Source organism: Herpailurus yagouaroundi, unplaced genomic scaffold (genome assembly GCF_014898765.1).
Source record: "Herpailurus yagouaroundi ecotype Mexico unplaced genomic scaffold, PumYag 28, whole genome shotgun sequence".
NCBI lineage: Eukaryota > Metazoa > Chordata > Mammalia > Carnivora > Felidae > Herpailurus > Herpailurus yagouaroundi.
The window spans coordinates 81,570,928-81,584,609 of NW_024412376.1; the positions used below are offsets into that span (position 1 = coordinate 81,570,928).

Genomic DNA, 13,682 nt, shown 5'->3' on the forward strand with positions numbered 1-13,682 from the left:
TAGGAACTCACAGCCATTGGAAATAGGAGTTTAAAGAAAAAGGAAAATGTAAAACGTAAAACTCAGAGTTTCTAAAGAGCACAATAAGATTCTTACGTTTCGGGGCAGCGAAGTGACTTTCAATTCTTGTCTTTTAAGGTGTTTTTAATTTTAAAAAGCTGTTAGAAGATTCTTAATTCTGTTGGTGGATTTAAAGGTCTTAACTCTTTGTGAAAAAAAAAAAATTATCTGCCTTATTTTCCTACACACGGCAAACTCTTTAGGGGTGAGGTTTGTAAACAGCTGCCTACATTTCAGTGACTTTTAGCAGATAATAGTTCTCTCCGCTGCAGCCAAAACAGCCGCTCGCCGCCTGCTTCCTGCATCTCCTCTCTGTGACTCCCTACCCTACTCTCTTCCAGATCCTTTATTCCCCCCTCCACCTTTTATCCGTGGACGCGCCGCCGGCCTCGCGCCCCCCGCGCCGAGCGCAGTGGAACAACCCATGACGTCACGAGGCCGCGGCTCAATCAGACGCGGAGTTTGGGAAATTTTAAACTTAAAGGCGGGGCGGCCGGTGCTCACAGAAGAAGGGACGCTGAACAACTGTGCCAGTTCCCTGGGATCTAGCCTGGCAGGATGGCGGAGGAAGGGGCTGTCGCGGTGTGCGTGCGGGTCCGGCCGCTCAACAGCAGGTAGGTGGGCCAGACCGAGACCGGGTCCCAGCTGCGGCCTCTGGCGCGGGCCTGAGCTCCAGAGTGAGTCCTCGCTGCTCCTTCCTGCTGCCTGGTATCTCGGCCTCTTACCCCCTTTGTGCCACGGTGTCCTTATCTGGTAGTGGCCAAGAGGAAGGATCGGAAGATCTAGAAGACAATTTCCAGCTGTAGGAGTCTTTTAGATGTTAACTCAGGCTCGCCAACGTTAAAGACCTCAATGCCAGCCCTGCACTGCCTCTCCCCGTATGCGCTTCCCCACCCCACCCCACCCCACCCCACCCCACCCCACTCCTTAAAGGAAGTCGTATCGGAAAGGTTTTTATTTGTACTCATCTGTCATTTTGCACTTAACTGCCTCTCCCTTATTACTGTGTACTTCTTGAGAGCAAGGACTAGTCTGCCTTGTTGCATTGTATTCAAAGGCACTCAAGACTTCAGTCAATGACTGAATTCAACATTCAGAACGTTGAATGGCTGATATTTATCAATACTGATTTTTTTTTTTTAGTACAGTGTACTCTACTACACAGACACTACCATCCTTGCCCCTGTGGATCTACATTCTAGTGGGCAGACAGAAAATAAAGTAAAAAATACAGAATGTTAAGTTGACATAATGTTACAGGAGTCATGCTACAGAGAAAAAAAGAAGGGGGGTGGGGAATGAAGTCTTTGCTTCTCTCTGATCTGTGGCCCTCACTCCAGAATATTAACATATTTTGTGTTTGAGAAATATTTGTTAAATATCAGTAGGTGTTAATAAATGAGGAATTTCCTATTTTTAAATATCTCATTACTTAATGCATTAGAAGACTATTATGTTACAATTACAATATTTAATCTCTTATTTTTGAAAGGGACTGATATGCAGTCAGAATTGATATGCAGTTAGGCATGTATAGGAACTTAGAGCAAGATGACGTTGAAGAGAGAAATAAACATGTTCCAGATCTAGTATGCCATGTTAAGAATTTCAGATGTTTTTTAAAAGTTGTGAGCAAGAGTGACATAATCAGAGTTGCATTTTGAATGTATCTTTTCAGCAACCAGTACTAGGTAGGAGGGTAGAAATGAAGAACTTCACCAGGAAACTCCCATGAGAAGGCAGGAGTTAAAAGTCTTGGTCCACTTAAAAGCTTGGCTCCTCAAAGGCAGATTTTCCATGTTTCTCATATATAGTATAAGTCAATACTACTATTTTTTTTAAGTTTACTTATTTTGAAAAAGAGAGAGAGAGAGCAGGAGGAGCAGAGACAGAGGGAAAGAGAAAGAATCCCAGGCAGGCTCCATACCAACAGCCCAGAGCCTGACATGGGGCTCAAACTCACAAAACATGAGACCATGGCCTGAGCCGAAACCAAGAGTCCAACACTTAACTGACTGAGCCACCCAGGTTCCCCAATACTATCTTTTAAAATATTCTTCAGAAGAGGCACCTGGGTGGCTCAGTCAGATAAGCGTCGGACTCCAGATCAGGTCATGATCTTACAGTTGGTGAGTTTGGGGCTCATGTCAGGCTTTGTGACAGCTCAGAGCCTGGAGCCTGCTTGGGATTCTGTCTCCTTCTCTCTCCACCCATCCCCTGCTTACACTCTGTCTCTCCCTCTCAAAAATAAATAAATATTTAAAAATAAATAAATTTATTTATTAACTAAAATAAAATATTTTTCAGAAGACAGAATCTTTTAAATTATCTGCCATATGACATGAATTCCATGACCAGTTTTACTAAAATGCAGTGTTTTTATTCTTTCAGAGAAGAAGCTCTTGGAGGAGATACCCAAATTTACTGGAAAACTGACAATAATGCTATTTATCAAGTTGATGGCAGTAAATCCTTCAATTTTGGTAAGCTTATAATAGCATCAAAAGTTAATATATTATCCTTTTCCTATTAGGACTACAAAAGGCTTATCCATAATACTGGATTTGTCATTAAAGATCAGACGAGGCCTTGTGTAAACTGCATTAGTAAAAACTCAAAAATTGTTCATCCATCATGTATGATAAATAAGATAATAAATTGCTATTTAAAATGCAGTTATGTGTGGAACCTGAGAAACTTAACAGAAGACCATGGGGGAACGGAAAGTGAAAAAAATAGTTACAGAGAGGGAGGGAGGCAAACCATAAGAGACTCTTAAATACAGAGAACAAACTGAGGCTTGATGGGGGAAGGGGAAATGGGTGATGGGCATTGAGGAGGGCACTTGTTGGGATGAGCACTGGGTGTTGTATGTAAGCAATGAACCACGGGAATCTACCCCAAAACCAAGAGCACACTATATGTTAGGCAATTTGACAATAAATTATATTTTTAAAAATGCAGTTATAGTCATAGTGCCTCAAGGTTGAAACTAACATTTTTTCCTCTTATTCATTAGTGTATTTGTGGCCTAAAACCCCATAAGCCTAAAATATGTTGCTTGGTATCAAGTCATCTTTAAGATCTTTGATTTTAGTATATACTTTCCACAATTATTTTTAAGAAAATTCTTTAAAGAATAAGTAGTGAAGATATTCCTTCTTTGTCTGCTAAAATACAGCAAAGACCTACCCCTGCTTTTGTGGAACTTCTCATATGATGAGAGAGAGGCTTTAAACAAGTAATTACATTTGTGACAGCATAAGCTTTGTGAGATTTACAGTGGGACATAACTAGTCTAGGTTTCTAAAATGGTACCACCGACACTGGGGCAGAAGGTCATGGAGGCCCTGAACGTTGACTCAGCTGATTTGTATATTGGTTTAATATGGGTCTACTGCTGACACTGTGCCAGATACAGTTTTCAGCATGTCATATTTATTAACTCATTTAATCCTCATAACAAGCTTATGTGGTAGGTACTATACAGTAGGTGCCTTTCCATTTCAGAGTAACTGAAATAAGCCTAGAGTCACACAGCTAGCAAATGGAAGAATCAGACTCACTAGCATGCTGTCACTTAGGCACCTCAGGGCAACAGTGAGGCCCTCTCAACAACTCTGGGAGTAAGAATGGTTAGGATGTTGAACTAGCATTAAGCCAGAAAGCCATCATAAAAGGTTTTGGAGCAAAGATGTAAAGAAGAGAAAACAATTTCTGGTAAAGGACTTGTTTTAGAGTATTAACATAATTTTTAAAAAGGTAATACAATAAATGCCAGAGATTATAAAACCAAGAGAGAGGGATGCACAAGCATTCAGACTCATGATCTATGGGTTCTCTGTAGCCATGTATGCCCATCGTGGATTTGGACTTATCCACTTATCTAAAGCAAATGGCATTAAGATTTGAATTATCCTGCCATCTGTCCTTGCTCTGATATCATAACCCCTAAGCAGCCTTCAGATGGCACTTTGATTTTCCATAGAGCTCTGCCAACAGGGCAAATGTGTTGTCGTGATGCAAACCATGTGATCACTGAATTTCTCATTGCACGTGGATGCATTTCCCTCCTGATTTAGAAATGCATTTCTTGTGAGTTTTTTAATATGAGGCTACCATTGAAAGAGTAGTCCATTTTTAATGTGCTAATTATGCTAACAAAATTAGCAGAGAACCACAGCCTAGACTAGTGAATTCATCAGTACAAATGTACTCTAAACCCAGCCTCCTTAAGCAGCCAGCCAACTGGTCATTCCTTGTAACATTTCAGCTTTGTTAGGTCTCTTCTTCCATATGTGTGCATTTCTTATTTTAGTTTGAACTAGGTCTTCTTGCTAAATATGTTATAAACCTTAAAATTTCTCAGTAGTAATAGTTCATATTTCCTAAGTATTGACTATAGGTTCACAATAATTCTATGAGGAAGAGAATTCATATCCATTTTACAGATTGGGTAATTGAGGCACAAAGGCATCAACCACCTTGCCCGAAGTCACACAGCTTATAAATGGTGGAACCAGATTTGCAGAGTCTGATTCGATAACCCTGTATTCAGCCACTGTGCCCTGCTGACTCTTAAAAGCACATGGAATAGCTGAGAAGTCTGACTTGTATTTTTTCTGTGTGAGGACCAACACATCTTACCTTATAGAGAAATATTTTTTCAGAGGACCAATAAAGTGAAGAGAATATTGTGTCTTAAATATTTTATCTTATCATATCCTGACCATTTTATTTCTTTGGACAACTACTAAGAATGAAAACAAAGTTGGTTTGTTTGATTTAACTTCTGTATATGTGTTTTTTTCTTTTTAGATCGCGTCTTTCATAGTAATGAAACTACTAAAAATGTGTATGAAGAAATAGCAGTACCAATCATAGATTCTGCCATACAAGGCTACAATGGTTTGTATTCATTGTAGAAATATTTTGGTATTGGTTCTCTGTTCAAGTATTGATAGTTTCACATCTTACAGATTCATTTTTAATCTTTGCATGTGTGTGTGTGTTTTGGTTTTACAGGTACTATATTTGCCTATGGGCAGACTGCTTCAGGAAAAACATATACCATGATGGGTTCAGAGGATTATTTGGGAGTAATACCCAGGGCAATTCATGACATTTTCCAAAAAATTAAAAAGGTAAATAACTTAGGTAAATTTCTGGTACATAAAGGGAAAAGTAGTAATAGTAGGATGAAAACCTTAATATATTTTCTTATAATGATGAAAGGAAGTAGATTTACAGTTATCTCTTAATTAGCCATGGGTAAAGAAGGCATAACAGATTCATTTTTTTCCCCACAAACTTACTATGTAGAGCTTAAAGTTCTTTCATTCTTTTCCTTGAATCCTGAAACAGTAATAATCACACCAAAAAGTGGATGTTGAGGAACAGGAAAATCTTACCAGAATGGTTAGCTCCTCGTTGTCTTTGTTTAACTACCAGTGATTTTTTTTTTAATGTTTATTTATTTATTTTGAGACAGGGAATGAATGTGCGCAAGAGAGGGTAGGAGCAAAGAAAGAGAGAGAATCCCAAGCAGGCTCCACACTGTTAGGACAGAGCCTGATAAGGGGCTCGATCTTATGAACTGTGAGCCGAAATCAAGAGTCAGATGCCCACCGACTGAGCCACCCAGGCTCCCTGCTACCAGTGCTTATAAAGGAACAGAGAGGTGTGCCTGGGTGGCTCAGTCAGTTAAGCGTCCAAGTTTGCCTCAGGTCATGGTCTCATGGTTGGTGGGTTCTACCCCTGCATCTGGCTCTGTGCTGACAGCTCAGAGCCTGGAGCCTGCTTCAGATTCTGTCGTCCTCTCACTCTCTGCCCCTCCCCTGCTCATGCTTTCTCTCAAAAATAAATAGATGTTAAAAAAAATTTTTTTAATTAAAAAAAAAAAAAACCAGAAAAGTAGATGTAGAAAAAAGACAAGGAAAGCAGAAGGCCAGAATAAGCAACCTAGTTAATTAAGAGCTGGTTTTAGGTTTGTTTTTTCATTACTATTTTAATGATTTTTAATGTTCTTATTTGAACATCCATTGGTAGGTTTTATTTTGAGTTCAGAGAGTTGGACCAGGCACTCTCCTCTTCTAATTCTTTGATACTATACTTTCCATTATTACTGAAACATGTTTTTATATTTTTGTGTTTATTGTGGATATAAAACGACATGAGGTTTTGTTTGTTGTTTGCTTTACAAAGATAATTTCTCAGAATGTTTTAATATTTAATATTAGCACATAAGTATTCAGTATTAGGTTTTCATAAATGGATGACCTCTGATGTTTTACATATTTTTTTCTGCTAGTTTCCTGACAGAGAATTTCTCTTACGCGTGTCTTACATGGAGATATACAATGAAACCATTACAGACTTACTCTGTGACACTCAAAAAATGAAGCCTTTAATAATTCGGGAAGACTTCAACGTGAGTAACAGAGTTAGTGTGGTTCTAAAAATAGTCTTGCTTATTGGGATTCATGTTCTTGAATATTTACCTTTAATTTCTGTATTTTTTAAACTGTCTCCTATTTGTATGGTTTATTTTTTTGTTTCTTAAGTGTTTATAGAGATAGCATATGAGCAACATGTATCGTTTTTAAACACTGACAACCGTGATATTTTGGTATAAGTGCCCCCTAAAAAAGAGCAAAATGGAAGTATCAGGTTAGAATTTGGTACAGAAATAAATTGTATATATCATTGTTTACTTGTTATTTTCATCCATTTTCCATTTGTAACTTCTGCATGTGAATTCTATACTAGCTCACACCTTCTTATGAGATGCAACTTTTTAGTGACTTCTCTATTCTTAACCTTGTTTCAGAGGAATGTATATGTGGCTGATCTCACAGAAGAAGTTGTTTATACATCAGAAATGGCTTTGAAGTGGATCACAAAAGGAGAGAGTAAGACTTTATACTGTATTTTTCCAAAACACTTGTAAAAACTATTCAGTTGAATGTATTTAGGCTTTAAATCACACTTTTCACTCTAAAAAAAGTCAATATTTTTCTTTGATTTTAATATACACACCTGAAATATGACTCCCTTTTCACAGAGAACAGACATTATGGAATTACAAAAATGAATCAAAGAAGCAGTCGTTCTCATACCATTTTTAGGATGGTAGGTAACTCTCTGTTTGGCCTTTCCAATTAGAAATGCACTGATTTTTTACAAGTTGTCTTTTCTGTCTAGATTTTGGAAAGTAGAGAGAAAGGGGAACCTTCCAATTGTGACGGATCCGTCAAGGTGTCCCATTTGGTGAGTATTGATGGACTATGATACCGTACCACATGGGCCAAACCATAATTTAATTTGGCTGCTGGATGTTTGGTTTCATAAGAACTGTTAACTGAACTAAACAGGCAAAAACACCTATAAATTGGTAGTTTAGTCTCATCTATAAACATAAGATTACAAGCTGAAACATCGGACGAATTCAGAGCATCTTTCTTCCTGTTATGTTATTGCTGTTGTCTCCTAAAATTTAGAGCGAAGCACTTTTCCTAACCAGAGTTCTTGGGGAAGAGTTTTTCCGTACACATTTAAGAGTATATTCTTGAAACGGGGGTGGGGGCGATTTGGTATTGTTGTTGCTGTTGTTTTGTCTCAGCCAAAAGAATTGAGACTCATGAGATCAACAAAAACCTAACTGGGATGGTTAAAAAGTAAATCACATTATTCAAGTTCATTCTTAAATGAAATAAGGAAATTTTTTTTTTTTTTAAATGTTTATTTATTTTTGAGACAGAGCATGAACGGGGGAGGGTCAGAGAGAGAGGGAGACACAGAATCTGAAACAGGCTCCAGGCTCCGAGCTGTCAGCACAGAGCCCGACGCGGGGCTCGAACTCACAGACCACGAGATCATGACCTGAGCCGAAGTCGGCCGCTTAACCGACTGAGCCACCCAGGAGCCCCAGGAAGTGTTTTATATTATAAACATTGTGTTTACGACTGTAAATCCCTTGAAGGGAAGAAAGACATTTATTCATCTTGATAGCCCCAACACAGTATACGTAGTTTATATTGAGTACTTGTTTGCTGAATAGTGAATATAAGCATGATGTAAACATTTCTTTTTTCTACATAAGTAAGCCACCATTTCCTTCTTGTTGCACTGAAGAAGTTCTCTTTTTTTTGTGCTTGCTTCCTGTTCCTTGCCAATATTGCTTTATTTCTGTCTTCAGGGTCTAAATTTCTTAGCTTCATGTAGGATATGATTTAAGATTATTCTTGAAAACTTCAGGAAAAAAAAATAAAAAATCTCTAATTATTCACTTACAGATTTGAAAAATCAGAGTCTTAATAAATTCTAATTCTTGTTCACCTCAGTTATTTTACCGTACCAATATAAAATTTATTTTAGTAGATGGTCTTGCTTTAATTTAACAATAAAACACAAAACCTAACTTCTGTTTTGTTTTCTAAATCCAATCTGTGATATTTCACTACAATTTTAACTGTTAATAATTTCTTTAATACTCTCGACATGTTCAGTAATCAACTTGATGACTTTTTAATATACTTTGACACTCTATCATCTAGGGAATATAGATACCATCTGGGGCCCTTGGGTGGCTCAGTCGGTTAAGCGGCCGACTTCGGCTCAGGTCATGATCTCTCGGTCCGTGAGTTCGAGCCCCGCATCGGGCTCTGTGCTGACAGCTCGGAGCCTGGAGCCTGTTTCAGATTCTGTGTCTCCCTCTCTCTGAACCTCCCCTGTTCATGCTCTGTATCTGTCTCAAAAATAAATAAAATGTTAAAAAAAAATTAAAAAAAAATATAGATACCATCTGGTCCAACCCTTCAGCCTTTCTACTTATTGTAAGTATCTTCTTGGAAAGAAGTCTTCCTCAAAAGATCATTTTCTGGCTCTGTTTTGTTTTGTTTTGTTCTGTTTTGTTTTTTTAGCGTCTTCTGATCTTTCTGGTTCATAATATCCAGGTCCTTTTGGCTCTGCTTCTTCTCTGTTCCCTTTGTGGGAATTCTTTCTCCTACTCTACTGTCTAAAACATAGGAGTGTTCTGCTGTCGCCTTTCTTGCTTCCTGCGTCTGCCCTCAGACATTCTGTTATCGTTTCTGTATTGATGACAGTCAAGTATTTTATCTAGAGTCTCTGAGCTCTAATTCATGTCTTTATAAAGATGATTATAATTGTGTGTCTCACTGTTACTTCAAACTTCAGTGTGTCTAAAACAAAATTAATTTCTTTCTATCACAGTGAATATTCCTTTTTTCCAGTAGTACCAACATTATCCTGGTCACCTAGGTTAGACCCGAGTCAGTTCCGACTCATCTTTTTCAGCCTTCCCCTTTTTGTGTCCATTCATCAGCATTTCTTATTCAACATTCCCATGGGCATCACATTCATTTAGGTCCTCATCTCCTGACCTGGCCTCTATGACTCTGGTCTTCCTTTCTGCGGTCTGCTGGCAGATTTCTAATGTTACTAAGTACTGCTTTTGTTATGTTGCATCCTTTGGCAAATTCTGGCCACTCTCAACCAACCTAATTTGATTTCCCTCTACTCCACGTGAGCCCTCTCTCAGATAGATTGGTGCCTCTTGGTGTCTTTGAACACCAATATTTGTTCCCATTTTTATTCCTCAACTCATGCTGCCTTCATCACTACTTTGCCCCTTTATTATTTATCTAGGTCTTCTGTAGTAGATGCTACACCAGAAAGATTAGACTGAGTATTTTAGAGAAAGTAGTGTCTGAGATAGGACATAATTAAAGCAGGAGTGCATAATTACTGCCCATCCGTGAAAGTCTCTGACTTTGTTTTAATGCATTGAGAATATTTGCTGAGACTGCATCATGTTCTGAGCATAGTACCAGGCTCTGAGATTAGAAGAATAAGGAACACATCCCTCCATCACTTACTGTTTCCCATGCTACCTTACTAGTCCAAGCCGCCATTCACCTCTTGCTCAGATTCCTACACGAGCCTAATGGGCTCCCTGCTGCCACTCTTGCCTCTCTCCAGTCCTTCCCCACCCACCCTTTTCACCCTTCTCTGCCAAAATGTCTGTCACTCTCTTGCTTAAACTGTTAACCATCACATTTAGAAAATCCACACTTCTTGCTCTTGCTTACCATGCCCCATTCCATCTAACCCCTACCCACTTCTCTGACCCAGTCTTGTCCCAACTCCATTTCACCAACTCTGTTGTCCTTCCTATTTTTTGAACACACCAAGCTTATTTCTGCTTTGTGACTGGGTATACTAGCTGTTCTTTCTATCTGGAGTATAGCTCCCTTAGGCTTTGCATGGCTGGGCCCCTCTTTCCAGATTCTAGCTTAATGGGAGGACTTCCCTGCCATCAAGTCCAAAGAACCTATTCTGTACCTTCCTCTTTCCCCTTCCAGCACTCTATTTAAATTATCTCTAATGAGGCACCTGGGTGGCTCAGTCCCTTGAGCATCCAACTCTTGATCTCAACTCAGGTCATAATCTCACAGTTCGTGAGTTCAAGCCCTACTTCGGGCCCTGTACTGACAGCACAGAGCCTGCTTGGGATCCTCTCTCTGTCCCTCTCTCGCTCTCTCTCAAAATAAATAAATAAAACAACAAAAAATTATCTGCCATGATGCATTTCTTATCTTTTTCTTGTTTCTCACCAACTTTCTCCTCTCCCCAGCCTGCCCCATGTAGAATAAAAGTTCAATGAGAGCAGAGAACTTACATGTCTGATTCACTGCCATATCCCTAGTACCTAACAAACTGCCTGGAGCATGACAGGCAGTCACTTGTTGTCAACAATATTTGTGAAATGAAGGAGAGGCCCATGCTTTTAAAGATGCTACAGTGTAGGCAGAGACACAGATGACTAGCTCAACACAGTAAGTGCTGAAGAGTAAGTTGTATCTTTAAAACCCTTGGGTACACAATTGAAAGAGCAGATCAAGGTGTGAGAGAGGAAGGATAAAGATGGCAAAGTTTCACTAAGAAGGTAACAGTTGTCTTTGGTCCTGAGTAAAGAATAGGGACAGTCTAGAAAATTAGAACTAACTAAACAAAGGGAATGGCAAAAGATAGCTCTTGGAAGCATAGAAGTACATGAAGCATTTAGGGCATAGTGAATAGGTCAGCTAGAATTCAGAGTGAGTGATGTGTGGATTTAAAGCTGGAGGAACACAAGTGCCAGATTGTAAAGAATTATATTCACCATGGTAAGGTTTTGAACTTTGTGTAGTAAATAGAGAATCTATTCAGACAACATTATGGAGGCTATATTATAAGGCAGGAACAAAGTATGCACATCAGTTTGACCCAAAAATGTTAAGGCCCTAACCGGTGGAGCGAGAGACCAGCATACAGATGGGGTATGCTGATAAACCATGTGTTAAATTTTTTCCTTCAGTCATTGGGATTTTATTTGAAGTTACCCTTCCTAAAGTTTCATTTTCATCTATCTTACAGAATTTGGTTGATCTTGCAGGCAGTGAAAGAGCTGCTCAAACAGGCGCTGAAGGTAATGGAAACTCATAAATGTTTTGGCCTAAGTGTTATCTTGTTCTTTTACAGAATAAAGAAGTGCTACCTTGCATTTTAGAAACTAATAAAGATAGTAAGTTTGTGACAAGACTCTTTAATGTAAAAAGCAGCTTCCATATCTAGCAAATTATCTATTTGGGGCTACTATAGCATCAATTAAAAAGCTAAAACTATGCAGTTGGTAGGATTGTATAGCTACAAAGCTGAAAGTACCATGAAAGCCACCTAAATTTTCATAATTAGTAAGGAAATTCAGGAAGGTAGTCAGGTACAAAATTAATATACGATATTAATAACTCCTAATACAAACAACAACCAGTTAGAATATTTAGTGTACAAAAAGACTCCATTTACAATAATGACTTAAAAGATCTAATATCTAGGAAAAAAACTCAACACAAATTACACAAGACCAAAATAAAGAAAACTTTAAAACAGACCTAAAGGATGTAATCAAATACTTAAACAAATGGAAAAGCATACTTAGATGGGAAGTTTCAAGATCATGAAGATGTCAAACCTTTCTATGTTTATTTCCTACAGCCTGACACAGAGACACTCCCCTGAGCATGGTCTCTATTCACCAAACCAGTGGATCCTCCAATCTGTAAACAAGAAATAAATGCTTGTTGTTTTAGCTGGCTTGTTAGAGCAATAGCTGAAAAATGCATCTGTAAAATAACAGCTGTTCAAAACTATTTGTTGTAGTACCTTTTATATATGTGGTATATTGAAAACGTACATGACCCTCAACAGGGTGCTGAGGAAATAAATTTCAATACGTCCATATAATGGAATTTTATGCTATAAAAGATAAAAACACCAGTGTTTACTGATATGATATATTGCCAAGTGAAAAAAAACAAAGTGCAAATTAGCATATATAGTGTGCTACTCTTTGTGTAAAAAAGAAATAAACATATATGAACTTGAATTTCTAAAAATCTCTACAAGAGTCAACTAAGAAAAGTGATTTTCTCGTAGGGGGACAGGAACTGGTTGAATGGAGCACGGGAGAAAGAGCTTTTTCAGTGTACTTTTTTGGGGGGGTATATGACTCAAGAGAGCATATTAGTTTAAAAGTAAGAACTTTGTTGTGCACCTAATAGGAATTAATTTGGTTGTAAGTCTATAGTTGCCTATATTTGGAGGTTTGGAAAAAATAGATTTGAACTGGGGAATTAGGCTCTTGGGGGAAAGGAACTTTACTTCCCTCTGATTTTTTTTCTTAGCCATCATTTTCTTTTTGCTCTTTCTCTGAGGTGATGACCTTTCTGATTCACTTACTAGGTAGGAGGAACAGGGAAAGAGCTCAACCAGTGGTATTAAAGGTGGACTCAGATCTAATCCAAAGCACAGACTTTATCATCTAACCCTTTAATTTCTAGTTTCTCTTACAATTTATTGATAAATGAGTTAATCATCTAATACAGAGGTTAGTTTTCATTTTTATGTTTGCTTAATAAATGCAGGTGTGCGACTCAAGGAAGGCTGTAATATAAATCGCAGTTTATTTATTTTGGGACAAGTGATCAAGAAACTTAGCGATGGACAAGTTGGGTAAGTTTATTCCATTGTACATTTACCTATTAATGCTTACATTTTTCATTAGGTTGAGAATTTTAATACTTCAGTGACACTCAAACGTACTGATTTCTTCAATATGTTCAAAAGCTTTTGCGATTCTGTGAGCATGCTTAGCTTCTTAAATATATGACTACAACTTCCTAAATTTGCTTTCTATTTTAAATATTTTTTACTGAGTAGTTTTGATCTGCCTCATGTAACCTATAAAGAATTAATTCTTAAATTGTAGCTAATTTAAGGTTCTGCATTAAAAACCAACCACTTTTGTTAAATAAAAATTCTTACTGTTTTTTTTTCCCCAAACTCCTTTCTCACTAAGTGGTTTCATAAATTACCGAGACAGTAAATTAACACGAATTCTCCAGAATTCTTTGGGAGGAAATGCAAAAACACGTATTATCTGCACAATTACTCCAGTGTCTTTTGATGAAACCCTTACTACTCTACAGGTAAGTTTGATTTTTATTTCAATATTCAGGCCGGGGCGGGTCGGGGGGGGTCGGAAGAGCGTCGTGGATCTGTGA

At 38.1% G+C, this 13,682-nt stretch overlaps 1 protein-coding gene across 5 annotated transcripts in view; it reads left to right on the forward strand.

The window, feature by feature from the left end:
• The first annotated feature begins 551 nt into the window (after positions 1-551).
• Positions 552-13,682, forward strand: part of CENPE (centromere protein E) — an 81,877-nt gene continuing 68,746 nt past the window's right edge. For all 5 annotated transcript variants that reach the window (XM_040477081.1, XM_040477108.1, XM_040477114.1 and 2 more), the window contains exons 1-11: positions 552-674; positions 2,452-2,543; positions 4,879-4,968; positions 5,086-5,204; positions 6,371-6,490; positions 6,890-6,971; positions 7,124-7,191; positions 7,264-7,329; positions 11,497-11,548; positions 13,044-13,131; positions 13,478-13,607. In XM_040477081.1, the coding sequence (XP_040333015.1) occupies positions 619-674; positions 2,452-2,543; positions 4,879-4,968; positions 5,086-5,204; positions 6,371-6,490; positions 6,890-6,971; positions 7,124-7,191; positions 7,264-7,329; positions 11,497-11,548; positions 13,044-13,131; positions 13,478-13,607 (963 nt within the window). In that variant the 5' untranslated portion in view covers positions 552-618. The remainder of the gene's footprint in view (positions 675-2,451; positions 2,544-4,878; positions 4,969-5,085; positions 5,205-6,370; positions 6,491-6,889; positions 6,972-7,123; positions 7,192-7,263; positions 7,330-11,496; positions 11,549-13,043; positions 13,132-13,477; positions 13,608-13,682) is intronic.